General features: G+C 48.9%; 2 protein-coding genes and 1 long non-coding RNA gene across 6 annotated transcripts; 1 reads left to right on the forward strand and 2 right to left on the reverse strand.

Annotated features, from left to right (window-relative positions):
* Nucleotides 1-31: 31 nt before the first annotated feature.
* On the reverse strand, nucleotides 32-23,767 carry LOC121031499 (uncharacterized). The gene is made up of 3 exons (XR_005790734.1): nucleotides 22,802-23,767; nucleotides 14,907-14,916; nucleotides 32-42 (listed from the first exon to the last, which is right to left on the reverse strand). It is a non-coding gene; the product is annotated as an uncharacterized LOC121031499 (long non-coding RNA).
* On the forward strand, nucleotides 1,192-5,668 carry REM2 (RRAD and GEM like GTPase 2). The gene is given in 6 exon segments (XM_040476645.1): nucleotides 1,192-1,371; nucleotides 1,373-1,394; nucleotides 2,631-2,972; nucleotides 3,213-3,286; nucleotides 4,014-4,221; nucleotides 4,599-5,668. Coding segments are annotated over 6 exon segments (1,023 nt in total). The 5' UTR covers nucleotides 1,192-1,290; the 3' UTR covers nucleotides 4,895-5,668.
* Nucleotides 15,611-27,779, reverse strand: RBM23 (RNA binding motif protein 23). 4 transcript variants are annotated; one of them, XM_040476634.1, is made up of 14 exons: nucleotides 27,578-27,775; nucleotides 22,479-22,554; nucleotides 21,783-21,898; nucleotides 21,253-21,300; nucleotides 20,947-21,120; nucleotides 20,640-20,693; nucleotides 20,131-20,248; nucleotides 19,884-20,036; nucleotides 19,661-19,798; nucleotides 18,998-19,063; nucleotides 17,283-17,478; nucleotides 17,072-17,191; nucleotides 16,892-16,976; nucleotides 15,611-16,795 (listed from the first exon to the last, which is right to left on the reverse strand). In XM_040476634.1, the coding sequence occupies exons 2-14, from the start codon at nucleotides 22,542-22,544 to the stop codon at nucleotides 16,792-16,794; spliced, it is 1,338 nt and encodes a 445-aa protein (XP_040332568.1). In that variant the 5' UTR covers nucleotides 22,545-22,554; nucleotides 27,578-27,775; the 3' UTR covers nucleotides 15,611-16,791. The 4 variants fall into 4 exon arrangements, with proteins under 4 accessions (XP_040332568.1, XP_040332570.1, XP_040332569.1 ...); XM_040476636.1 differs by lacking the exon at nucleotides 21,253-21,300; XM_040476635.1 differs by lacking the exon at nucleotides 15,611-16,795 and having other exon boundaries at nucleotides 16,888-16,976; nucleotides 27,578-27,776.
* Between the last annotated feature and the right edge of the window lie 182 nt (nucleotides 27,780-27,961).

The raw sequence follows: 27,961 nt of genomic DNA on the forward strand, positions 1-27,961 counted from the left end.
GTCTCTTCCGTTGGAGGAGTCCCCTGAAGATTACAATACAGACTGTTCCAAATAATAGAAGACAGTTGGAATATTTAAGACAAAGAAGGCAGCAAGGCAGATGAAAAACAGTCTTTGGCGTTGGAAGAACCAGGGTGGGAATCCTGGTGTTCCCATTTTCCAGCTGATGATTGATTTGGGGACAGGCTACCCCCCTACCACTCTAAGCCTTCAGGTCATGAGAATGACAGGAGATAATGCAGGAAGCTGCTTCACACAGCACCTGGCAAACATGGGGTGAGGAGGAGCCAGAAAATCAGAAGGTATGTTTGGGTGCTTGCAGCGTCGGGAAGAAAGATAAGAGCCGATCTGAAGGGAAAGGGCCTTTCCACACGAAAAAGGATCTGGCACTCAGACAGGGAAAAGGAAGCTGGCAGAAAAGGAGCAGTAAAGGAGAAGTGCCATGCTGGCTTCCCACAAAGACGCAGACATCATCATGTAGCCCAGGAGGCCTGGTGGTGCCCTGGAGAGTGTGGAGAGGGGGCTGGCACTTGGGACTGGGAACTTCTAGAGGGCTAAGCTCAACCTGTGTACTAACACCAGGTTGGTGGGCCTGGCAGGGAGGGAGAGAAGGGGAGCCCACATGGTTCGCATCCACCTAAACGTAGTGACAGAATGAAGCTGCCCAAACAAGGCAGCCATCTCCCCTTCCTTAGAGCCCCCATCTGCCTAGGGGCCCAGCTGGGAAGTGGCTACTCTGGTGTGTCTTAACCCAGAAGGGGTGGTATGGGAAAGGAGAGGGTGATGGGGAAGCTTGGTGCCAGGGTGACCGGTGTCTTTTGGTTTCTGCCTCCAGGCCCTCCATTTAGCCACTGAGCAGCCACTCTGAGCTGGACACTGGGCTGGGAGGCTGAGAGTACACAAATGACGCACAGTCCTGGTTCCTGGACTCCCAGTCCCTGGGCCCTTGCCTCTGGCCATCCTCCACTTCCTTACCCACTGACCCCTCAGCCCACTTCTCTGAACGCCTGTCTCTTTAGCTCCTCTGACTCCAGTCTGTTCAGGTCTTAGCCAGACTCCGCAGTGTGTGTGCTCCCAGAGGGAAGCCACACAAAGGAAGGGGGGGGTGGGCAGAAAGGAGGGAATCCCGCTGACATCACTGCTCATTAGCATGTGTGACCTCATCAGGGGGCGGGACAACTTCCCCAGGTGTTGGGGGGGGGAATGGGGGTGGTATTTAAGGGAAAAGCTGACAGTGCTGCTGAGTGAGGGAGCGGGGACTGCAAGCGGCTGGGCTGCACACACACACGGATGCACACGGACCTCGACACGGACATGGACACAGACACAGAAACCACAGCACTCTGCCCCTCCGGCAGCCACCAGGCCTCCCCCCCCCGGGACGCCCATACCAGGTGAGGGCTGAGCTGGGCAGGTTTCCAGCAGAAACCACCGGGGGTGGGAGCTGAAGCCCTGGTGGGGAGGTCAGAACTGGCGGCCGACGGAGCTTGAACCCAAACAGCAACTCGGGAAGTGGAGAAGCCTCCCGCTCACACCAGGACTGGGGCTGGGCTGGGCTGGGGGCTGCGGAGTGCTGCCTAAACACCCCCACCCCCCCCCCATCACTCCAGGGCTTCGCTGGGGAAACTGGTGCTTAGCCCCTAGGTCAGCCTCATTCCCATGAGGCTGGGATGGGCAGGAGGGATGGGGGAAAGGAAAGGGGCAGCCCACAAGCCTGGGAATCACAGGCTGGGGGCTACCCTGGGGACCTGTTGTAAGGGTTTCACTGGCTCGAGGAGGCCCTGGCTGCCAGCCAAGTATTGATCCTGGGCTATTTCCAGCCTCTCTCCATCCCCCTTTGTTGTGTCTGTCGTTCTTCCTCCAGTTACCCTGACCCATGCATTGTCACTCTCCCTCTCGCTCATGCTCCCGCTCTCTCGCTCTCTCCCTCCCTCCCTCTACCTCACCATGAACACAAGATTCTCTGGAACTCACGGGAAGGTCAGAGATGCAGAAGGGTTCTCACACACAGCCATGCACCAGGAGTGCTCAGAGGGCCATTTGAAGAAGCGAAGAGGCGGCAATTCTCACACACCGTGGAGGGGGACCCAATGCACACATCCTAAAGAGCAAAGGCCCTTCCCTGGGCATAGCCTCCCCACAAAGTTTTTTACTCTACCATACCCATCCCCCAGAACCTGGGCAGCAGCTTCAGCTTCTCATCCCCTGTGCCCCTCCCCAGTGTGGGGACAACCAGTGCGGAAGCAGTGGAAGGAAGGGCCTCTTGGTGGAAACAGGGGCAGCCCTCAGGGCCAGAGGCCTAGTCTGGGGGTGTGCCTGTGTGTCAGTGTGAAGAGTGAGTGGGTGTGCGAGCCTGCGCACAGGTGCCTCCCCTGCATGGGGCATGTTTTAAACAGGTTGTGGCTGGAACCACACTGGCTAAGCCTTCAGCTCAGCTCCTTAGAGCCCCACCAGTTCAGGCTTCTGAGGGAATTCAGTGTAAGAAGTCAGACCAAAGATTCTCAGCTCCTTCTGGGGCATGGTCATCACCTGGGCCTCTGAAGCCAGAGCAGCCAGGATTGAGCCCTCTGCAGATGGCCAGGCATACCTTCACTCATAGCTTCTTTCTCTTTGCCTACCCCCCACCTCAGAAACAGATGCCACACTGTTGAAGAAGCCAGAGAAGCTGTTGGCAGGGTTGGACCGGGGTGGGCCACCACCAGCCCCAGGGGCACCCAGACGAAGAGGCAGTATGCCTGTTCCTTACAAGCACCAGCTGCGGCGTGCCCAAGCTATAGATGAACTTGACTGGCCACCTCAAGCCTCATCCTCTGGCTCCTCTGACTCCTTGGGCTCGGGGGAGGCAGCCCCCACCGAACAAGATGGCATCTTCAAGGTCATGCTGGTAGGGGAGAGCGGCGTGGGCAAGAGCACCCTAGCAGGCACTTTCGGCGGTCTCCAGGGAGATAGTGCTCATGAGCCAGAGAACCCAGGTATTTGGAGGGGAAACCCTGAAAGGGTCAAAGGCACCTGCGGACCCCTAGTCAGGGATGCAAGAGGCATGAGCAGCCCCCAGAGGCCAAAACCTAAGAGAAGTTACTGCAATGCTTTCTGTGGCAACCTCCCTGGAGGGGGTCCCTGGTGCTGGGATTGAGGCGTCCCTGGTTACCAGGTCTCATGAGTGTTGGGGAGCCTCCTGATGGGCTCTATTCCCTGTCCTTATTTCCCAACAGAGGATACCTATGAAAGACGCATCATGGTGGATAAGGAGGAAGTGACTCTAATTGTTTATGACATCTGGGAACAGGTAAGAACTAAGACAGGGCTGTAAGCAGGCAATGAAACCTAGGAGAGCTGGGGAGGGGCAAAGTCTGGCTGAAGGCGGGTGGCTCTGTAGGCCCTGGTTTTAATATGTACTGGACATATGACCTTTCATATGTGTCATCCAGAGAGCAAAGGCCCACATCAATTGTGCATACCATGGCACTGAGAGCCGCTGTCTTTCCAGGATCTTCTGACCCTGAGGAAAGTTAGGATCTGAATTTGACAAACCCTGAAGCTGCAAGCCAGGCTACACACCCTGAAATTGACCCCATCCATACGTGTTTCGGCCTGGAAGAGTCTTACCTGATAGGACAAGAGCTCAGGGCTCTGGAATATCAGGGAAGGGAAATAAGTGAGGATTTATGAATATTTGGACAAAAATGGTTACCACATAGAAATGAGAGGCCAGATTACATACAGCTGAAGAGCATTCATTTTTAAGTTAAGAGCTTAAGCATATGAAAGTAGGATGGGCTACCCTAGCCTAGGACCCTATCTCCCCAATTCTTCCATGCGGGGCTCACATTACAAACTACTTTCTCCTCCACAACACACTCTAGGGATGGAGATTATGCCATTAACTAGCTCTGCTGTCCTAAGCAGGTGGCTTCTCCCTCACATCCAGATTCCTCATCCTTGAGATGTAGGTGGGGAACAGGTTCTCCCATGCCTCCAGCCCTGACATCCCACCACTCTCTGCCCACATGCAGGGGGACGCAGGGGGCTGGCTGCGGGACCACTGCCTTCAGACCGGGGATGCCTTTCTCATCGTCTTCTCAGTCACCGACCGACGAAGCTTCTCCAAAGTTCCAGAGACCCTACTTCGGCTCCGGGCTGAGAGGCCCCACCACGACCTCCCTATCATCCTTGTTGGAAACAAGAGCGACCTAGCCCGCTCTCGGGAGGTCTCACTGGAGGGTGAGTATCCTGGACCTAATTAACACTTGCAATCTCAGGGGAGATTCCAAGTGACCTCTTCACAAGGACCTTCTACCCTTCCAGGACAGGCTAAGGGCAGACTCCCAATACCCATGTCTAGCGCCGGAGAACCCCTTCTCTTCACTCCTCACCTCTTCGCCAAGGCCCCTTTATCTCCTTCCCTCGGCACCACCAAGACCCTCCACCTGACCCCTGCCTGTTCTCAGTTGCAAGAGATTCACCTGCCAGGACCCCTTTGTACTGCACAGCGGGCATCTCCCCAGGCCCCCCCGTGCCGGGCCCCGCCGGCCGGCCCCCCCCCCCCCCCCCCGGGCCCAGTGTAGCCCGCGGGCTCCTCAACCTGTCCCTTCCTGCAGAGGGCCGCCACCTGGCAGGGACACTGAGCTGCAAGCACATCGAGACGTCGGCGGCGCTGCACCACAACACGCGGGAGCTCTTCGAGGGCGCGGTGCGCCAGATCCGGCTGCGGCGGGGCCGGAGCCGTGCCGGGGGCCCGCGGCCCGAGTGGGGCAGCCCCGACGGCCCCGCGCCGCCCGCGCGCCGCGAGAGCCTCACCAAGAAGGCCAAGCGCTTCCTTGCCAACCTGGTGCCGCGCAACGCCAAGTTCTTCAAGCAGCGCTCCAGGTCGTGTCACGACCTCTCCGTGCTCTGAGCCGCGGTCGTCATGGCCACCGCGGTCGCCATGGTCACCGCGCCCTCAGCTCACCCAGTCACCCCGTCCCGCCCCCGTACGGCTTCCTTTGTGAAGACCGTCTAGTAAACCAAAAAGTCCGAGGGCGCGCGGGTGTGGCCGCGGGGGGCGGGCCCCCTGCCCCCAGCCCCTGGTGGGCGTCGCCCCCAGCCCTGCCACCACGCGTGCCCTGGCTACCTCCCCGCCCAAGAGCGCCTAGAAGGCGAGGACGCAGACCTGCGGGCGGGCGCGCTGCGGTCGGCGGGCGAGGCGGCTTCTGGCGGGCAGGAGGGGATATAGTTCTGTGAGCTACTTTGACTTTTATTAAGTCGCGCTTGACCACCTCTCCTGTAAAGAGACCCTAAAAGTGAGAACTGGAAAGGTGCTTGGTAGACCTCTTTACAGTTCTCTGCGCGAACACGCCTCATCTTTAAGACATCCTTAAAGGTAAAAACACTGGAGATGCTTCTTTGAGACTTTTCCCAAAACGTGCTGGCTCTTATCTGCTGCACTTGTCCACTTTGCCTTTAAGAAGTTCTTAAAGGCAAAGGCCTGGAAGTGCCATTTTTCAGAATCGATTCTGTGATTTACCACTACATCACGGCACTTCCCTTTTAAGGTTATTAAAGGTAAGGTTTGGACAGACTCTTGCCTTCAGATGCCATTGTTAAGAGCTGAGCAGGCAGCACCCTGGGCCCAGGAGGCCCCAGCAAAAGAGCCACCCTTCCCTTTTCAATAAAGAACTTTTCTACTACATTTGCTCATTTTGACTCTGTTCTCAAAAGCCCTGTAGAAGGGATAGATGTAGATGGAAACTGTTAGAGACAAAACTTAGGCCCAGAGGAGCAAAGAACCTAAACCTACCTCTACAGAGGCTTCAGAACTGACTCAGTCTCATGGGGCGCCTGGGTGGCGCAGTCGGTTAAGCGTCCGACTTCAGCCAGGTCACGATCTCGCGGTCCGTGAGTTCGAGCCCCGCGTCAGGCTCTGGGCTGATGGCTCAGAGCCTGGAGCCTGTTTCCGATTCTGTGTCTCCCTCTCTCTCTGCCCCTCCCCCGTTCATGCTCTGTCTCTGTCCCAAAAATAAATAAACGTTGAAAAAAAAATTAAAAAAAAAAAAAAAGAACTGACTCAGTCTTGGTTGTAGTCCGTAACAAGGAGCCACAGGCCCTTAGAGATCGCTGGGTCCAACTTGTCGCTTTGTAGATGAGCAGACAACCCTGGAGAGGAGCAAGGAAATACTAGAAGTAATTTAGTGACTTAATGACACAATGGGACCAGGTCCATAGACTCTAGACCTCATCTCCTTACACGACCTTATTCTGCAGAGTAAGCTGGAGGCTACATTTAGCACCTAGAGCTATACAGAGCTTTGTCCTGGGCTGGTTTAAGGTGGGGCCCACATCCATCAGAGAGGCCCATCAGCTGGGGCATGATGGGGACGGCCTGCACCTCCCCTGGCAGGCCTCCACCCTCCCAACTGTCACCTGCAAAGCCCGTGTGAGAACTGAAGCTGTCAGTGTCTCCCCCTGGGGACGCCCACGTCTGCTGCTGAGCCACGAGTTTGAACAGAGAGCAGAGGCAGCACTCTCCCCTCACCCCAGACATGCAGTATAGCTCCCTGAGTACCTGAGGGCCAGGCCTCCACTCCACCCCACTCAGGTTCCCAGAGCTTGATGGAGGAGGAATGAGATGTCTCCCGAGTCCTTGTAGCTGGTGGGAAAGAGCCAAGGGGACCAGTTCAGCATCAGTGGTTATGAGATGGTAATATGAATAATGACATTATCCTAAGGACTTTATTAATTTTTCTCTGTTAATTCTTTAAGGACCATATAAGGTGTTACTACTTCTTATACTGTAGAAGAAACAGTTTAAGTAACTTGCCTGAGGTCAGTAAGCAACAGAGCAGGGATCCCACTCATGTCTGCTTGATACTTAATTTTATCCAGCTTTGCATCGGAGGTTCCCGCTCCAGTAAGGATGAGGGGAAGAAGAAGGTCACTAGAAGAAATGTAAGCGACACAATGGCCGGGGCCATGGGCAGTGGCTGTGGTGAAAAGGCCAGAGAAATTACGTGGCTATGGGGTAATAGGCCAGGAAACTCTAGGGACCGTGAACAGAGGCACTTCAAAATGTAAAATGTGTAAAAACACACTGGGCCCATTAAAAGACAGATGGCTGGGTTGAAACCTCAGGGACATTAAGGGGAGGGGGTAAGAGATGAGCACAGAGTAGAAGGTTTGGAACCCTACTTTTAAGTACCTTAAATGGCAGGCAAAGGAGTTTGTGCCCAAGCCTGCAGGCAGTGAGTCACCACAGGTCTTTGGGTATGGAAGTGACATGAGCAGGATGGTCCTTGGGCAGAGGAGGCTGGGAGAGGTGCATGAACTGGGGCAGCAAAGATAAGGCCTGAGAAGCTGAGTTTAGCGGGCAATTAACTTTACATATTGGAAGGTAATGAAGTACTGACCATAGGGAGAAGGCAGTGCGAAAGGAGAGGCACTACGGGTGTGAGTCAGGACTGCGATGACTGGGTACAGGCGGGAGTCTTAGGTGGTGGGTAAGGAACTGGGAGTTAGAGGGCAGAGGAGGACATGGGTAAATGGATCCATTTTGGAGACTCTTGAGTTTGCCATGCTAGAATATCCATATGGGGTTTCGGCAGCTCTCCAAAGATCTGGGTCTGAAATTCAGAACAAGTTAGGGCAAGAGATACAGAAATGAGAATAATTCCCATAAAGATGGTAGTAGAGGGGTGCCTGGGTGGCTCGGTCGGTTAAGTGTCCCACTTCCTTCCACTCAGGTCATGATCCTGTGGTTCACTGGTTCCAGCCCTGCGTCGGGCTCTGTGCTGACAGCTCACAGCCTGGAACCTGCTTCAGATTCTGTGTCTTCCTCTGTCTCTCTCTGCCCTTCCCCTGCTCATGCTCTCTCAAAAATAATTAAAATAAAAACATTATTTAAAAATTTTTTTGGGGCGCCTGGGTGGCGCAGTCGGTTAAGCATCCGACTTCAGCCAGGTCACGATCTCGCGGTCCATGAGTTCGAGCCCCGCGTCGGGCTCTGGGCTGATGGCTCAGAGCCTGGAGCCTGTTTCCAATTCTGTGTCTCCCTCTCTCTCTGCCCCTCGCCTGTTCATGCTCTGTCTCTCTCTGTCCCAAAAATAAATAAACGTTGAAAAAAAAAAAAAGATTTATAAAAAAAAAATTTTTTTTTTAATGTTTTATTTAAAAAAAGATGGCAGCAGAGGAGCCAGAGGAAAGGATGAGCAGCAGTCACACGGCACCCCGTGCTCAGTAGAGTGTGTTGCTATTGCGGCCTTGAAAATCTTTGAGCAAGGAGCCCTGCATTTTAATTTTGCCCCAGACCCCACAAATCATGCTAAGGGAGGTACAAAGGAGAGGATACAATACTGGCTGGGATCCTTGCCTCAAATCACACATGGGCTTTAGGGGCTGTGATTCTTGTGAAGTGGGACAATTCATGTGCCCATGCAGTCATGCACTTGAGAATAGTGTGCATAGATTTCATAGATTGCCAAAGGGGTCTGTGACCCAACAAATGACAAACCAGGATGTTACTGATTGCTGCCGGGGAGGGCAGTTGGGTGGGGGCAAGACAGGTGTAGGAAGTGTACTTTTCATCGTGTGCCCTTTTTGTTCCTTTTGAATGTTTAACTATAGTGTATACCACCTGTTCAAAAACTAAATAAAATAATGTAAAACAAAACACAGCCTTGATGTTCTAGAGAAAGAAGGACCAAAGCAGACGAAGAAGGTGGAGATGTAGCCACCACAGAGGCAGGCCGTGGAAGGACTAGAATTGTGCAGGTAGTGGCCAGTGCCAAGGAAGGAGGCCTTTTTTTTTTTTTTTTTTTAAAGTAAACTCTATGCCTAGCGCCGGGGGGTCAGACTCACAACCCTGAGAGCAACAGTAGCATACTTTACCAACTGAGCCAGCCAGGCACCCCAAGAGGAGATTTTTGTTTTTTTTTAAACATTTCTTTATTTTTGAGAGACAGAGCAAGACAGAGTGTGAGCAGGGAAGAGGCAGAGGAGGGGGGGTACACAGAACCTGAAGCAGGCTCCAGGCTCTAAGCTGTCAGCACAGAGCCTGAGCAGGGTTCGAACTCACTCACGAGACTGATAGATCATGACCCAAGTCAAAGTCAGACACTTAACCCACTGAACCACCCAGGTGCCCTAGGAGGAGGGCTTTTAAAGGAAGACTACCACCAATGGTCAAATGTGGCCAAAGGGGCAGATGGGGAAAAAGGTCCAGTGCCTTTCACGTGGCTGAAGCTGAAAATATGCATATTGAAGATGATGGTGGTGGCGGCAGGGCCTCCCCCAGGAGGGGGACTGCACGCGCCACAGGCTTCCCTCCCCCTAACTCAGCCAGTCCCATCAGCCCAACCCATCTGTGCGTTCCCTCCAGACGCCTACAGGGACGAGCTCAGAACAGACGGAAGCTGAAGCCACGCTCCCGTCAGACTTGGAAAGTGGGGTCTTCTGCGAGAGCCAGGCCATTCTTCTACCTCCCTCTGATCAAGGCATAGTGCCAGGCTGCTGGTCTGGGCCGCTGTGAGAGACCAGCAAAGGACCCTGGGGCCTGAGCTGCTTGTGCCAGGTAAGGTCTTCTCTGCCCTCATGCTCCTCTTAACCACTGCAATCTTGTCTCTGCTCCTTTACCAGCTGGCCCCTGCGACCCCCGCGATTTCTGGCCCACAAGGCCTCCTCACTGGCTGAGAGCATGAGCTGTGTGTGCTCTGCTCTGAGAGGCCAGAGGTGAGGCCTGCCCTGCATCTTGGAAAGCATCTCTCTGCTCTGGGCCTCTGCTCAGAGTTGGGCCTTTGTGCCCTGCTGCATCTAACCCTCTCTAGAGAGACTGGGCAGGGTCTCTCCTCTCCTAAACTGTTTTTTAATGTTTTATTTATTTTTGAGACAGAGACATAGCATGAGCAGGGGAGGGGCAGAGAGAGAAGGAGACACAGAATCTGAAGCAGGCTCTAGGTTCCAAGCTGTGAACACAGAGCCTGACATGGGGTTGAACCCACGAACCACGAGATCATGACCTAAGTAGGATGCTTAACTGACCAAGCCACCCAGGCACCCCTTTCGTCTTCTAAAAGGCTGCCAGTCGTGGAAGAGCATTTCACAAGTCTTCTGGGTTAAACCCTCATTCCCAGAAAGTCCACCCATACATATACATCTTTTTATTCATCTAGCATAATTCTATCCACATCAGTCTAAGTCAATTTTTCCTAGACTTTCATCCACAAATACTTGTTGTTCCTCTCAAGTACTGCCATAGGCCAGTCACTGTGCTGGACCTTATGGGAAAAACAAATACAGGTGACACTATCCCTGCCCTAGGGAGCTTACAAATGAGCTGGAGAGATGGGACAAGGTGGTAATAGCACTACCAGGGCCAACAACAGCAAACTGTACCACATTCTGACTATCTGAGGGCTATGTCCTGAGCTCTAAGAATTCTGAATGGAAGAAACAGAATTTAAAGACAGATTTTAGGAGCTGGGCCTTAAAGGATATATGTAAGCTGTGGATAGATGGGGGAAAGAAGAAAAAACTCCCTGTGGTGAAACTACATGAGCAAATGCACAGGAGACACAGACATGGTGGGCAGCCCACCATGTGAGGTAAATACCCTTCCTGTAAGAAGGCAGCCAAATTTGGGTGGATGGTACAGCCAAGTTGTCAAGGGACCCCAAAACCAATAAGCAGCATTTTGCTGCTTAGTACTTTATCATCTTGGTGGCTCTCTGATGGATATGCTCAAGGCCCCTTTTAATCTTTTTTTTTTTTTTTTTTTTAGGTAATCTCTACCTCTACTCTAATGTGGGGCTAGAACTCATAACCCCGAGATTAAGGGTCACACACTCCACCAGCCCAACCCATCTTTGGGCCAGCCAGCTGCCCCTCATCTGTATGTAGCTTGATGCCATGCTCCATGGCTTGGTCACCTTGCAAACTCAAGATGCAAATACAGACTCAATGTGGGCCTTGCAAACATTTTAATTAGCACTTAGTCCCATGATTTTCTGGATGGAGGACACCACTCTCAACGTCTTTGCCTTTCTGAATCTCAGCTCTCCCAACTGTAAAATGAAGATAACATTACCTACCTTGTAGGATAGTCATAAGGACTAAATACAAATCCTAGTATCTTTGTAATTTGTCAAACATTATCCAAATGAGCTGTGGAAGTAATGCTTTTTACAACCTGTGTCCAGGTCCCTTATTCAGGCATCCAGACAGCTTGCTAACCTCTCAAGCAGAGCAGCACCCTGGAGATACAAATTTAAGGTGTGCCTGGCTGGCTTGGTCAGTGGAACATACGACTCTTGATCTTGAGGTTGTGGGTTTGAGTCCCACCCTGGGTGTAGAGATTGCTTAAAAAGATAAATAAAAAAGTATTTAAGTTGCAGTCCACAAAGTCCAACTTGCCTCCCATAGGACTCACAGGTAACCCCCTGTGAGTTGTGTTGTTTTGAAGAGGATGGGGAAGGAGGGGGGTGATTGGCAACCAAAGCCTCAGTGATGGTATTATACTGCCTAGTGTTCCATTGTTTGTTCAGGTTATAATGTCTTTAGGCAGAGTACCTGTGCTGATTTAAAACATTTATCTGAAAGGAAATTGTCAGAGTTCTGGAGACCAGTGATGGCAGGTGCTACAGGAGCACCTGCGGAAGGTCAGGAGGGAGGCTAAGCAAAGGGCTGTAGCAGACACCACTAGGATTTTCCCTGGCCAGACAAAGCAAAGGGCACTAGGTACCCTGAAGGTACCTGAGGGGGTGGGGAGGGAGAGAATCCCATTGATTTTTCAAAGCCGTCTCGCTCTGATTTATAGTTTGAGGCATAAAAAGAGATTGAGCCAGTGGGACTGGTGTTTCTGAAAACTAAGCTGCTTGTGACCCAGGACCTAGGGAGCTTGGGACTTTAGTCCAGGAACAATTGAGACTTACTTCCACCATTGCCTCACCTTCACTTCTCTCCCTGCATATATTAAGCATTCTCTGAGGTTGGAAGATGAGGTCAGGTAGAGTCAAGTGTGTAGGCATCCAGAGGAATGGGGATAGTGATGGCAGTAGCTATGACAAGTAGTAATGACAAGATATCAAGTTCTAAGCCCTCAACACAATCATTTCATTGCATCCTCACAATGTCCCTGAGACAGGTACTATTGTCATCATTTCCCTTTTACAGAAGGGGAGTCGAGGTTAGAGAAGTGATGAACATCCAAGTTTATTCAGCTGGTTTGTGACAGAAGAGCTATCTGAACCATGTGGTATTGCCCCAGAGGGTGACCATTCTGCTACAGGATGGAGGTCTCCTGACTTGGTTGGGCCCAACCCAGTTCAGAAAAGGCTAATTTTCAGCACCACCCATTCTAAACAAGTAGGCTTCATGATGCCTGAAAGCTGACTGAAGCTCCCTTCCTTTCTGGGACATTGGCTAGAGTTTGACAAGTCTCTGATTTCCAAGGTCATTGCTTCTCCTTTCTGCAATCTAGCACTGACTGGCTCCTTTCCAGTCTTCAGGGCCCTCATCCATCTACCATTGCCCTAAAAAATAACTGCTTAATGGCTCTCCAGTAACTGCAGCCAACTCCTTAAGGGGTCTTGAGAGGAGATCATCTGGGAAAGCTAACAGAACTCATCCAACTTTTAAAAGTGAGCTATGATCAGCTCTTTCCTTGCCTCCACCTTCCCGTATGATCTAAACTGGTTGGTCTGCTTCACCTCTCAGAGCTCTCTCAACCAAGAGCACACTGAGCACATCAGTTCTGGATATAAATGTAACAGTTGGGAGAGAAGAGAAGGAATGTTTGAAGCCAGAAGGTTCAGACACAGTTCTGAGACCAGAATTTCTTTCCTGGATCCAGCTCATGACTATTGACTTCACCTGGTTGCCATGGAAACATCAGTCTGTGTTGGATGGGAAGCAGCATTTTTGACAGAAAGCATCACAGGCTACCATGGTAACACCAAAAAGAGTAAAGCTGCTTTCTCTCTTGGAGGGTGAGGAATGAATGGAAGAGGAGGCCAGGATGGACATTGGAAAGCTTAGCTCTGACTTGAACAGAGGGGAAATTAATTCAAGACATTTAATATGTGCGAAGGAAGGCAATAGTGAAAAAGACATGTCGATGCCTTGTCTCATTGGGCTATCACCATCTACTAGTAGAGTTTACACAGAACTGTAAATAAAGACAGAATGAGACTTCTAATGGGACAAAGAATACTGAAAAGGGAAACCAACTAGCAAAGCTTCAGAGTCTTAATGGACAGGATTGTAACCAGCAGGAGTGGAGCAAAAAGAGCACAAGATGAGCAGACGTGGAAGAGGAAAAGTTCAGGACATACTGAGAACTCTGGGTACAGAGATAGGAAAAGTGACTCCAAGTGGCTTCCACAAGAGGCAGGCTGAGATTAGGATCCAGGAATGTGAAGCTAGACTGCCTGGATTGGAATCCCAAACTCACTTGTGTAATCGCAGGGCAGGTTACTTACCCTTTGGGTAGCCTCTTCTTTGTTCACAAAGTTGATAAAAGAGTCTGCCTCAGAGGTCACTGTGAGGTTGAAGCAACTCTATACATACAAAGTGATTAGAACAATGCCTAACCCACAACGACGGGACAACCTTGCACCGATGTTAACAGTCATTATACCCCCTCCTACTTTCCGAAGCCAGGACAGCCTTTTCTCCCTGTCTAAATATTACTTCCGGATTCTCACCAGACCCCTTCCTTAACAGAGAAAGGAGAGGCTGCGGTTGACCATCTCCCTTCAAGGTGTAAACTTATTTTCCTTCTGCATAAGCACCAGGACTAAAGTTTCAAAGGGTAAACACCTGCTTCCTCTGGTAGCTCACATCGGGGGCTGTTGGAACCTAAGAAGGAAGTAGGCAGAAACCCAATTTCAAGAACACAGAAGTTTAGAGAACAGGGAGGAAAACATCACTGCCTTAGAAAAGGCAGAAGCATGGGCTAGAAGCCAAATGTCAGGTGAACATCTGTTTAGAACTGAGGACAGTTGGGAAATTCTATGCTAGTAGAGGATCCGGGTCAGTCTCTCCTCTACCTTCGCCCCAGGTGCCATGCCCAGACAAGAGAGGTTGAAGGTTTCTTTTACCTTAAGCTGGGCACAGAGGCTGTTTGCTGCCTCCTCCTCTCTACTCCAACCACCTCCAATGCAGGCATGAGTAACAAGAAGGCACTGAGTCACATGCAGTGACTCCAGCTGTCACCCACTAGATGCTGTCACCTTATATGGATTAAGACTAGAGTAGCTGTCTTAGATGTTTCCTCACTTCCACCACGCTCTCTCTCCCAACAAGAGGCTGTATGAGGAACTAAGAAGGGTGGCAGGAACCAAAGTGCAGAAAGACCAAAGGAGGCAAGGATGGGAATATAAGGAAACCAAGCAGAGATAGACACCCATCTGAGGAGGGCAGGGAGGCAAAGCCTGTGGGTATTTATGGTTTGGAAGAGTTCAAAACTGCCATGAGGCGGCCCAGTCCATAGCCTCAGGATGACTAACAAAAATGGTCCACACTGTACTTTTCAGGATGCATTAGCAGCCAAATCAATAACTACAGGGGGACTGGGCCACAGCCAGCTGCTACCTAAAAACAATGTATCCTCTGTCCTATCCCCCGGGGCCAAGAGAGCAAATTAGAACAGGAAAGGGTGGAGGTGGTGGCAAAGGCAACCGTAGCAGCAAATGAGGCTGCACCAGCCTATACAGCCATACCACCCTGAACACACCCCATCTTGGCTGATCTCAGCAGGTAAGCAGGGTCGGTCCTGGTCAGTACTTGGGATAGGAGGAATCAAGACCTAGTCCTGGGTCCCAGTGGCCTTTTATACCACAAGCAGGCACCAAGTACTTAATACTTCAGTGTGAAAAGCAACCCCAGAAACTAATTATCACCAAAAACTGTTCACCCTGGTTAGAAGTCTGAGAGCTGACAAATTAAAACCTAACAGCAATTATCCATATTTTTAGCATGACAATACAGTCTTAACATTCTGTTGCCATAGAGACCAGAAGAGAATGGGGGAGTCCCACAGAGCTCTGCCCCTGAACCTCAGACCTTCTTCTCTAGGCTGGTCCCTAACTGGTGAGCCAGGTTCTGGCAGGCCCCTTGTCACGTATATTACAAAGCCGGCAGAGAATATAAATGTGCATCCCCTTCCTCAGGGCGATTCCTGGGATACTCAGCTTTCTGGAATTCACTGGTCCTAGTCTGTGTTATCTCAAGCAGAGCCATATATGGAAACCAAGACTTGAGGGGACTGACCAAGGAATAGCAGATTTAAGGCCTGGGAGCCCTGATGTAAGACCCCCAAGCCCCTTTGGATACCAGACTGGGATTTCCATTACAAAAAGGGCCAAAAGCGGGCACAGAGGCTAATGGTAAAACTGGTGAGCTTACGCTTCCCTGGTACTTAAGCTGCTCAAGATCTCAAACACCTCTAGCCACTTGACGAGCAGAATGTGCTACTGTCACACTGCCATCTGGTGGAAAGACAAGATCTGTCCCTTAGACGCAGAGACAGCCTTGGGAAGTGTGTCCAGTGGGCAAGGTAGGTTTGGAAATAGTTAAGATGAAGACAAACGGAGGAGACAATGGGGCTAAAGGTGTAATGCAGATACAGACTGGGAACTCCATCCAGGCGTGTGCCTTTTGTCCATTTTAATTGCTAAAGAACGTTAGATAAAACAAAATTAAAGGGAAAAAACAGAAAGGCATTACAAATGTTTTATATCCTAGAACCATTCACGGTTTTGGCTCATGAAAAGTTACTAACATCAGACAGATACACCAACTGACTGAGACCACACACACATGGGCAGCAGCCGCCACAACAGTGGAGCCTGCCTTTTATACAAAGTTTATACGTATGTGTATATGTATACGTGTACACATATACACACACACACACACGCACATACACACAATTTTATGTACACAGACACAAGGGTATAAAATCCAGTGAGAAGGGCTCACATGTGCCCAGGTAGGGGACAGGAGCAGCTTTAACAGCTGGGGTTGAGCCCATGGTAGAGGCACATGGGAAGTGGTAGAGAATAGCAGCCTCCTCTCCATCCTCCCACCCTGGGCCACAGGAAAGACCTGGGAGGAAGGAAAACTATACAGAGGAAGATGGAACCTAGTAGAGAAGTACCCCACCTTTCACTCAACTCCTGAATGCCCCTAAGACATCCAAAATGCCTGGCAGGACAGATTACTCCCATACTTCCCAGTAAGAGGCTGAGCCCACAGTAGCAGTTCTGGCCTCAAGCTGAGACCCAAGGAAGGCTTCACAATGTTCATGTCCATGCCATCTTCCAGGGCCTGTGCAGCAGCAAGCCAGCACTTTCAAGGTTCACCTTCCAAACTGCAAAGTCCTCTTGGACTAGAGGTCTTCAAGGGTTTTCCTCAACAGATTGTAGGGTAAAAGTACAGGAAAAGGAGAGAGGTTAGTTCCCTCAGTTAATGCCCTACGGCCTTCCCAACGGGGGAGGAATCGAGGAATCACTAAGAGCTGGTCGGAGAGAGCAATGAAGGTCATCCCAGAAGATGACACACACGGAAAAACAGGTGTTCAATATAGGTGCAGATTCTGTCCTCTTCGACTACTGGCTTTGCTCAGCAGAGTCCATTCCTGATGGGGCCCTGGGCAGGAGCTCTTCTTGGAGTCTAAAGGTGGCCCCAATTCCCACAGAGTCAACATCCACGCCCTCAGGATAGCTTGGTCCACAAAATGGAGAGAAGGGGCCATGGAAGGGTAGACGTGGAAAAGGGAGTGGCACCCAGAGGCACAGGGAGGCAGTGTACTGAGCCACTGATTTACCTATGGCAAGGAGAAGAGGTAAATGGGAAACCAAAGGAAAGAAAATAACCAAAGACATGGCACTTGCCACCATGAATACCAGACCCTGAGACTCACATGGTCTGAGGGGTAAAGAGGCTGGAAAGCTGGAAGCACTGGGAGGCGACTGCTTGGGAGGCGAGGTTCAGGGCTGGACTCAGAGCTGCAAAAAGAGAGGCACAATGAGTTGGTGAGCACATAGCATTCCTTCTTTCCAGGCCCCAACCCAATTCCTCCCTTTCCCAAGTTTAAGTCTACCAGTCAGAGCCGCAGGGTTCAGGGCCCCCAAGGGAACTGTCCCATTCAGTTGCAAGGCAGCAGCAGCCTGGGCGGCAGCAGCAGCAGCAGCTGTGGTAGTAGGCAGCTGCATTCCAGAGCCTAAAAGGGAAAGAAAAGGTGGGGTTAAGTCCCAACCTCCGATCTAAAATTCAACCCCGTGTTCTTCACTCTGCAGAGAAACTCTCTCCACCTTCTGCCAATTTGGCCATGAGCTGCAAACGTCCACCTGCTGATCCCAGATCCAGCTCCTGGTCCCCATCCGGAAAAGTGATGTCTGTGCCACCATCCAGTCGCTCGGTCACATGACCAACTCTCATAGGTCGACCAGCAAGCTCAAAGCCATTCAGCTGTTCCAGGGCTCGCCGAGCACACTCGGAGTCTGAGAACTACAAGAAACCCAGGCCGTATCAGTCACTTCCCGGACACAGACATGCTCTCAAAACCCCACTACTATTCCCTAGTCTCGCTATCCCAGGAAAACTGCATGCTCACCGTGGCACAAACTTTTCTGTCACAGGGAATGTGACCTAAGGTCCCCATCCTCCCAAAATGGGGTAAAAAGGACCTTTTCCAACTGACTAAATGGCAATCACTTCAATCTTCCAGCTACACTAAAAACCTAACGATACAAAAAAAAAAAAAAAAAAAATCCATTACCCATAGAGTGCCTACCCTGACAGACTGTTTCACAAATGACCAGATAAAATGGAAGTAAGACAGGCTAAGGGGCCCAAACTCCTGGATTTTTATTTTATCTCAGCCCTTTGGACTAGTCAGTTTCAATTCTCACTCAAGAAAAAGGAATCTGGAACTCCAGAGTTCAGTCGCAGGGGGGAGCGCACCCTGGCGTGGAGAGCAAGACTGCACCCCACCCCTACGCCTACACCAGTGCTGTCGATCAGAGGGCTCCACTCCCCAGTCCCTTTCATCAGCGTCACCAGAGCTGCCTAGTGTAGAAAAGATTCCAGTCTGCTATTTAAGTGTCATGGGTGTTGATCAAAAAGGCAGCAGCTCAAGGGCAAAAAGGCCTCACCAACACTTTTCTGCAACTGAGTCACACAAGGTGTTAGAAGAGGTACTTGCCACCATGAATACCAGAGCTGGCTTTGTTTATTCTGGTGGCACCTGCCCTAGGGCCTGGCACGTTGGTACTGACAATTCCTAGGCAGGTGGTGTAGGTGGCTTGCCTTTACTGGATACTTCTGAGGTGAGCAATACCTCACCTGTGCAGAACACAACCTAACTCTCCTCTGCCCTGCAGGCAACTGTGGGGGGTGTATGCTTCCTGGACTAAACCCAGGAAATATCAGCTTCTGTGAGACTCTGTGGCTGGCAGCCAGTCTTCAGCCTGGAGTCACACAGGGCTGGAAGAACCAGTTATGGGAACTGGAAGTAATTTTGTGACAGTGTCAGGAAAAGGTAAGACACAGCCCCACTATTCTCCCTATAGCCGTCTTTAAACATAAAGGTATTTCTCAGTGGAGAAACTCCTTCAAATGGGATAGTGCCAGAAAAAAATATAAATCTCTATTCCCACTATCATGAAAACACCAATTCCATGAAGCATGTCTACAAAAGCCCACATCTAACCTCCCTCATGCCCCCAACCTTTTAGCTGCTGCCTGAAATCATTACTATTACCCAAAAAGCAAGTTGCAGCACCAGGGAAGCTGGTTGAACTCCTGGACACCCCCATGCCAGGGCCACTGACAGAGTGTGGGAGCAAAGCCAAGATCTCAAGCAATGCACTCATCTCAAGGGGAGGAAGGCTAGTCCAAGCTTCAGGCACCAGGGCTTATGAGTCATTTAGACAGTTCCTAAAGGAGGAGGAGGAGGCTGAGCTGCAGAATCAGACAAGTGGACAAACCCACGCTGAAATTCAAAACTTCAAGACCAGAAACTTACCGTAATGAAACCATAACCTTTAGAACGGCCTGTATCTGAATCCTTCATCAGGACAATATTATCAATCTGTAGAAGAGGCGGAAATTATTAACAATCTTTGGGCTAACCTGAGCTTTCCTATCTGACTGATCACACTACCTCTAACCTTCCAGCCAATCGATTTCAACTCTCCCAAATCTTTTCTTTTTTTGAAGCTTATTTATTTTGAGAGAGAGTGCATGCATACACTCAAGTGGGGAAAAGGTAGAGAAAGAGGGGGAGAGAATCCCAAGCAGGTTCACTGATAGCACAGAGCCCAATGACACAGGGCTCAATCTCATGAACTGTGAGTTCATGATCTGAGCAGAGATCAAGAGTCAGACTCTTAACCGACTGAGCCACGCAGGGGCCCCCAAATTTTTAAAGAAGAGACAAATGCCATCTCTTTCCAAACCACCTCTCCTGACCAACCTTAATCTGCACCCCATTATTTGATTTCACGGTGCCTGACTGACCTGTTTACTGAGCACTATGAAGACAAAGATGGAGCCTAACTTTCCCAGTGTGGACCTACATGCCCGTTCGATGGATGCAGTGCCTTAATCGTGGTCAGAATAAAGAGGTACACTCACCCTCCCCACTTTTCCCAATTCCCTTCAGAGGTTTCCATCACTTTCTACTCACTTTGCCAAAGGGCTCAAAGATACCCCGGAGCATGTCCTCAGTGATATTGAAGTGCAGGGAGCCCACATAGAGGCGCATTGGTCCACCACTACCCTTCTGCAGGTTGTTGGCCATGGCTGCCAGTCGGTTTTTCTCAGCCTAGGCAAGGAGGAAATGACGGGTCACATCCCATACCTCCTACCTTCAACCCCATCTTCTTGTGTCAGGTTTTCAGCCTGCTCACCTGTGAGGCCTGGACAATGATAGGCACTCCGAGCAGCCGCTGCCCAGTCAGCCCAATGGCCAGTGGCACAGACTGGATCTCACAGAATTCTACGTAGGCGATGCCCTTAGAACGACGGGAATTCCGATCTGAGATGATCCGGACGTCACGAACCTATCCGGGGCAAGAAGGAAATCCTGAGTTGGGCATAAGGGAGGATGGACAGAAAATAGGCCACATGGATGAAAACTAAGGGAGGGAAGGTTACCTTGCCGACAGCAGAGAAAAAGTCCTCCAGGTCTCGAGGCCGAATGCGGGCAGCTAACTGCATACAGAAAACCGTGCGGGCATCACGCTCCTCGGGACTCAGATTATCAATTGGTTCCCTAAAGAACAAGTACAATTTGTTGAGACACCTGCTCCGATACACAGTCCTTATTTTCTTTTTTTTTTTTTTTTTTCCAATGTTTATTTATTTTTGGGACAGAGAAAGACAGAGCATGAACGGGGGAGGGGCAGAGAGAGAGGGAGACACAGAATCGGAAACAGGCTCCAGGCTCTGAGCCATCAGCCCAGAGCCCGACGCGGGGCTCGAACTCACGGACCGCGAGATCGTGACCTGGCTGAAGTCGGACGCTTAACCGACTGCGCCACCCAGGCGCCCCTCACAGTCCTTATTTTCTAGCTACACTCAAGCACTACAAGTTCCTGTATTCCAGCTCAAACGGCTTTTTATTCACACCTCACAATCCCTGGGAAAGCTCATTATCCACTCACCTGACCGGGCTCTTCTCTCTGAAATGAGGACTCTTACTGTGCGCATACCTACGCCTATGGAACAGAGAACAACAAACGGAAAATCGTGTCATTCAATGTCATTCGCGCTAGTCCAATGCTCAGTCTTCTAACACGAGAAAACCAGATTCCAGCACTTCACCTCACGGGAATTCTCAACACCACCCCTCCAATAACAAGGTCTCCTGCCCATCACATCAGGTTGTAAGCATCCCCAGGTAGGAAGCACAGCACACTGGTTTTACCCAGACTACAACACAAAGGCCATCAGATTGGTGAGAGGTGTTACCCAGTGGCAAGTGGCGGGCTCCTGTAACGCACACGATCCTCACGCCGCCGGTCCCGACTGCGTGACTCACTACTGTGCCGACGGTCCCAGCTCCGGCTGCGGTGGCGACGCTGCCGCTCTCGACTTCGGCTCCGAGTGCTTCTCCGCCTGTGCCGGTCCCGATCTCGACTGCGACTATAGGTGGAAGGCACTACTGAGTTTGTTGAAGGACAAACCAACCTCTTCTCGCCTTTGATGGAGAGCTTTCCCTGGTATCTTTCCACTTATAGCAATCCTCAAAATCCAAAAGTCCCCACAATTACTTACCTGCGCTTTCTATCCCTGCTTTTACTAGGGCTCCGACTCCTCTTTTTCCTGGGAAAGAGGGGATAACTTATTGAGAACGTTTTATTCTCTCCCCCCAAGGACAAGAAACAAAAGAAAGGCCAGGGTGGAACGGCAGTAAAAGACCAAAGTGCCCAAGATGACCTGGCAGGAGTTCACAGTAACCACGCAACACGAGCTTGCACACAGCCCTGGATGTTGTCAGGCATTTGTGGAGTGGCTGTTTCCCCCCCAAAGCCAGGCCAAAGCTGCTGTCTCCAAATCAGAGGTCCTCTTGCTGTTTTATTCAATTAAAATATACTGATGCTAGAACAAATCCACAAATCTAGGCAGGAATGTGAAGACTAGAAGAATATCAAACCAAGTCACCGTTATTCTCAGGACCCAGTGGAGCCATCACTAAAAGTCAGCAGTCTTCTAAGCAACCATCTCCCTGTTCTGGCTGTTTCTCTCATGGACATGGTTGCTTCCTTTCCCCCAGCTGCCAGCCCATTTCTCCACACCACACTCACTTGCTTGCCTCCCCACTGGCACTGCTCCCACTGGTACCACTGCCACTGTTGCCGTTGCTGCTGGCGTTGGTGTTGCTGGGGCCATCTTTTTGAACTTCTTTCCTTTGCTGATCATCCTAAAAGGTTAGCCAGGAAAAACGTCACAAGGCACAAGGTGGCAACACACACATTCCACTGGGCAACAAAAGAACAAAAGTGGACAGAGATTTGATTATGAAATCAAAGCTCACAATTATCTAGTCAGTTTCTGGGCACCCGATCTCCTAACAAAAGGAATAAAATAGGAAGAGAGAAAATCAAAAAGAGATCAGAGTGACATATTTTGTCAAAACTTCAGCTACCCAACATTGGTTCCACTGACATCTATTTCCCAGGAGAGTGAGAAATTATTTAGGTTTGAGATACACTGACTTTCTAGTGTGTCACTGAGAGCTTTGAGCAAAGTACTAATTACTAGCACATTATGCCCTGCCCAAACCTCTCCCCGACACCCCCAGCTTTGGGAGCCTCTCTGCCAGCATGTCTTTGAATATGAGAGCTGGAGAGTGGGGTGCTCTAAAAGACTATGACTTTTACGAATAGCCACAACACATAATAAACAAGCAGGAAAAAAGGATTCACAAAATGCTGAAACTGATGACCTAGAACTGCTGCTTCTTACTAACCCAATTCTAGGAGTGAAGTGGGGAGTATTACCTCTTCTTTTTTATAGGGAGCCTCCAGCATGGCTTCAATCACTATATCAAAGTCATCGGACGCCATCGTAGCAGATCTGAGGAGAAGACATGGATACGTGAGAAACTCGTATTTTTCCTTCCCTTCTGGCACCCCACATTCCCTTCCTTCTCCAAGAAACAGACTTCAGAATATACAGTGCTGTTTCTTGAATTCCAAAGGGATCTTCCTGGCTGTTGCTTACTCTAGGTTTATTTTTGTACATTATAAACCTTAACTAGTTCAGCTCTGTGGCTCAGAAAAACTCAAGGGTTGAGAAGGAAACTGAACAGGTAGGAAGAAACTACAATACGGACCCTGTCCTGTGAAAACAAAGTGTTGGTATTCAAAATTACTATTCATTTACAGTAGATGCTAGGCCTCCATTCTACAGTTCCAAAATTCTGTATATATAACTGGCTTACACGTCAATCACAGAAACAGACACACGTTTCCAATAAAAAGGTAAAAGTGAAAGAGTACAAATCAGGAACAAGACAAAACAACACCAGAATGCAGATCTGCCCTAAGCTCTTCTCCCCACATACCCCACTCAAACATCAATAATTAGGCAACTCATCAGTAAGTATCTCGCGTACAACAGCAACTAGAATTCAGGTAACTCAGAAAGATTATGATTAAGACAGGCTTAACCAATTCCACTTTGAAGCCTGTCTAGGTAGGCAGGGTAAGACTTCCTGCCTCCCCCGAGCTTTCACACACCTAGCAATCATCCTTCCCAAGACTGTCCACCACAGGCCTGTCAAATTAAAAAACAAACAAACAAAAACCAGAAGATATCAAATAAAATCAGTAGGCTAAATTATTAAAAAATATATATACTGGTCTGGAATTATCAATATATAGAACATGGATGAATTCCAAAATAATTATGCTGAGTGAAAGAAATAAGACCAGATAAAGTATATACCATATGCTTCCATTTATATAAAATTCTAGGAAATGCAAACTAACTTGTACTGGCAGAAAGCAGATGAGTGGTTGCCTAGGGATGGATGAGGTGGGCAGGGGAAAGGAAGAAAGAATTATAAAAGGGCAGAGGAAACTTTTGGGGGTGTTGGTTTCATGGGTGTTTAAACATCAAATTGTACACTTTAATGTGTACAGTTTTATTTTAGGTCAATTATATCTCAGTAAATCTGACAAAAAAAACACAACCCTCCAACTAATCTGAAGAATTTCTGTACAAGGAAGCTAATCATAACCAGACTTTCCATATCCCCAAGAGCTTTGTCCTCTTTAAAGGAGATAATGCAGGGGCGCCTGGGTGGCGCAGTCGGTTAAGCGTCCGACTTCAGCCAGGTCACGATCTCGCGGTCCGTGAGTTCGAGCCCCGCGTCAGGCTCTGGGCTGATGGCTCAGAGCCTGGAGCCTGTTTCCGATTCTGTGTCTCCCTCTCTCTCTGCCCCTCGCCCGTTCATGCTCTGTCTCTCTCTGTCCCAAAAATAAATAAACGTTGAAAAAAAAAAAATTAAAAAAAAAATAAAAAAAAAAAATAAAGGAGATAATGCATTATCCAATGATGCTGTCCTTGTTGCCCTCAAAGCCCACAGCCTATTTTGATGACTTAACAATGAGTATAAACATACTAATATAAACTAAGTGATGCAAAAATAAAATTAATCGTTCCATTTGTCATTTACAGTACCTGATATTGCTAGGCACTGAACTAAGTTTGTTTCAGAAACAAGATTCTTGGAAAGAGCAAAACAATAAAATAAAAATTACTTGGAGCTATGGGTACCTGGGTGGCTCAGTCTGTTAAGCGTATGACTCTTGGTTTCAACTCAGGTCATGATCTTGAGGTTTGTGAGTTCAAGACCCACATCAGGATCTGTGCCAAGAGTGCAGAGTCTGCTTGGGATTCTCTCTCTCTCCCTCTCTCTCAAAAATAAATAAACTTTGGGGCGCCTGGGTGGCTCAGTCGGGTGAGCATCTGACTTCAGCCTAGGTCATAATCTCATGATTCATGAATTCGAGCCCTGAGACTAGCTCTGTGCTGACAGCTCAGAGCCTGGAGCGTGTTTTGGATTCTGTGTCTCCCTCTCTGCCCCTTCCCTTCTTATGCCCTGTTTCTCTCTGTCTCTCAATAATAAATAAACATTAAAAATATTTTTTTAAATAAACTTAAAAAAAAAGTTAAAAAAAGAAAAAAATTACCTGGAGACAAATTTAAGACTTAAAATGGAATTCAAATCAAGATTAAATAGCTGTGTCTAAAAACCGGTGAACTCAACTGCTTACTATAAGTAACATCATACGTTTGTTTAACAACCAAAGGTAATATATGTCACAGGCAGCTGTCAGACCCAATGCACAATGAAAAAAACTGAGGTTTTATGAACTGCCCAGAGCCACAAAGCTCAAATGGAAGAGCTGACTCTTGATTAAGGTCCCCTGACTCTAAGTCTAATGTCTTATCAAGTCGATCAAATTACCTCTCTCTCCTGTACTTTATAACTTAACTTTAAAGATTTTTCTAATTTTATTTTTTATTTTTTAAAATTTATATCCAAATGAGCATTTAGTGCAACAATGATTTCAGGAGTAGATTCCTTAGTGCCCCTTACCCATTTAGCCCATCCCCCCTCCCACAACCCCTCCAGTAACCCTCAGTTTGTTCTCCATACTTGTGAGTCTCTTCTGTTTTGTCCCCCTCCCTGTTTTTATATTATTTTTGTTTCCTTTCCTTTATGTTCATCTGTTTTGTCTCTTAAAGTCCTCATATGAGTGAAGTCATATGATTTTTGTCTTTCTCTAATTTCACTTTGCACAATACCCTCCAGTTCCAGCCACATAGTTGCAAATGGCAAGATTTCATTCTTTTTGATTGCCAAGTAATACTCCATTGTATATATATACCACATTTTCTTTACCCATTCATCCATCGATGGACATTTGGGCTCTTTCCATACTTTGGCTACTGTTGATAGTGTGCTATAAACATGGCGGTGCATGTGTCCCTTCAAAAGATCACACCTGTATCCCGTGGATAAATGCCTAGTAGTGCAATTGCTGGGTCGTTGGGTAGTTCTATTTTTAGTTTTTTGAGGAACCTCCATGCTGTTTTCCAGAACTTTAAAGATTTTAAAAGAAGAGTACACAGCATTCTAATATGTCTAGTTTTATTTATTTATTTATTTATTTATTTATTTATTTATGAATGATTTTGGGGGTTTTTAAAAATTTTTTAATATTTATTTCTGAGATAGAGAAAGAGACAGTATGAGCCAGGGAGGGGCAGAGAGAGAGGAGACACAGAATCTGAAGCAGGCTCCAGGCTCTGAGCTGTTAGCACAGAGTCTGATGTGGGGCTCCAATTCACAAGCTGTGAGATCATGACTTGAGTCGAAGTCAGATGCTTAACTGACTGAGCCACCCAGATGTCCCTAAGATTTCATTTTTAAGTAATCCCTACGTCTAACACGGTGTTCAAACTTACAACCCTGAGTTCAAGAGTCACACTCTACAGACTGAGCCAGCCAGGCACCCCAAGATATCTAGTTTTAAATACACACTCATCTGAAGAATGATTGTTCTGACAGGTTTATCAAAAGAATTACTCCCCTCAGTCACACCTTATTACGTTTCTTCTAGGTATGAGGCAGCATATACTTCAAAATATTAGGAATCTGGCTAATTTTAATACATACTATTTGGCCTATTATGGAAAAATGGTTCTTTAAAGGTTTTGATGTTCTGTTTCTTCCAGTCATTTTGGCTGCCAGGTCTATACAAGTTCTCTAGGTGTCATACAGCTCCTCTTTATATTTTTACAATCTTTTTCCTCCCCAAATGAAATGCTTCGGATTTCAGTAATTGCTCTCTGTTGACTGCTAGTACAGAGTAGGAATTACTTAAACGCACAAAAACTTTCACTCAAGTCCACAAACGAACCACCACCTATCAAGTAAAGTTTTCACTCAGGTACTCAGAAATGAATGAATCCCTTTAAGCAAAGATACACACAACACCAGCACATTTTGAAATGAAATCTCACTAGGTTTGGTGCATCTTTTCAGATATCCTAGAAGCAGTCAAGTCCCAAACACCATGCATTTTCACACTGGGAGTTTTCAAACTCTTCCCATGTCCCAAATTATGGGTCAAAGTCCATTCAATCCCATCCATTAAGACACTGTAAGAGCCTTAGTCCATCCCAGCTCCAAAAACTGCATTAAGGGCGGGCCCACAATCATGCAAGTCTCAGGGCTCTATCAACGCACAGTCAAGACCCAAACAAGCACTTAACTTAGGCCCCACTGCTTAAGGGACAAAAGAGAGTGAAAAACCACTGTCAGCTCAGTTCAGGCAAAATTCACCACATGCTGAGTCCCAAAGGGTGATCACCTCCTGGGTCCACAGTCACAGAGCTGGACACAAACACCTCCAAACTGAAGACAGCTTAATTAAGAACAGGAGCAGTAAGATAAAAAAACATTCCCCATGCTGCGTAACAAGCCAAGGCTACACTTCAAAAAATGGTCCTTACTATAAGCAACCGACTGGCATGGTCTCTGCGAGGGCCAGTGTCCCATGCTAAAAACCTCTTATGAAGCCTCACTATCCTCCGGTACAGCCACGGAATGTGTGGTTAAAAAAAGAGGGAAAGCCCCGAGGCGACAGAGTGAACACGAGTCTTCCAGAGACTGAAGACTGAGGAAGAAATCTCAGTTCCCTAGCCTCTCTCGGAGTGGTAGCACTAAGAGCTGAAACCCGAACCTGCGAGCTCTGTCAGACCGCCCCGGTATGGACGACCCTAAACGTCAGGGCAGAGGGCACCTGGAAAGATATCAGTCACTGGGATCCTTAAGACAGCACCTTCACCATTAAGAGATATACCCACGAGGGTGCCGATCCCTAAATCCATGCCAGCGGGCTACATTTAGGTAGCGAACACTTCCAAATCAAAGTAAACAATTTTTCTTTGTTTGTTTTTAAAAGTTTGCCTGACTCTGCTCTTGACGCCATTTTCTGCCTGTGACGTCAGGGGGAGGCGCCGTGCGGCGACGTCACGCATAGGTGACGTCGCGGAGGGACCGGGTTTCGGGGTTTCTCACCAGTTCCGGGTCCCCGCAGGGGGCCCCGGTTTCCTCCGTTCCTTTGGGTGTGTTGGGGGCACGAAGCAGGGCTATTTTCCAGAGTCTCAGCAGTAAAAGCAGCACTGCAGTCGGAGCTTCTCCTCTTCCCGCAAAATGGCGGCACCTCCGCTGTCTTCCAGAACTTTCCCCAATCTGCGCAGGCGCCGAAACATTTAGGCGGTGGAACTAATCTCACTGGTTTCGCGGCAACAGTCCAAAGTCTAAATTTTCATTGGCCAAAACCCTAAGCATGGGTGGAGCCAAACTCAAATGTTTCTTAGCAACCATCAAGTTCCCATTGATTGGCTAACCTCTCCCAGACACGGTAAAGTGGAAGCGTCCTACGGCGGCCCGCCCGTAGCT

The sequence above is a fragment of the Herpailurus yagouaroundi genome, unplaced genomic scaffold (assembly GCF_014898765.1).
Source record: "Herpailurus yagouaroundi ecotype Mexico unplaced genomic scaffold, PumYag 141, whole genome shotgun sequence".
In the NCBI taxonomy this organism is placed as follows: Eukaryota; Metazoa; Chordata; class Mammalia; order Carnivora; family Felidae; genus Herpailurus; species Herpailurus yagouaroundi.

Coding starts and splice junctions, on each gene's coding strand:
- RBM23 (XM_040476634.1), bottom strand. CDS start 22,544: ATGGCGTCCGATGACTTTGATATAGTGATTGAAGCCATGCTGGAGGCT. Junction 21,899..22,478: donor CTCCCTATAAAAAAGAAGAG/GTAATACTCCCC, acceptor CTAACCTTTTAG/GATGATCAGCAAAGGAAAGA. Junction 21,121..21,252: donor AGCAGGGATAGAAAGCGCAG/GTAAGTAATTGT, acceptor TTCCACCTATAG/TCGCAGTCGAGATCGGGACC.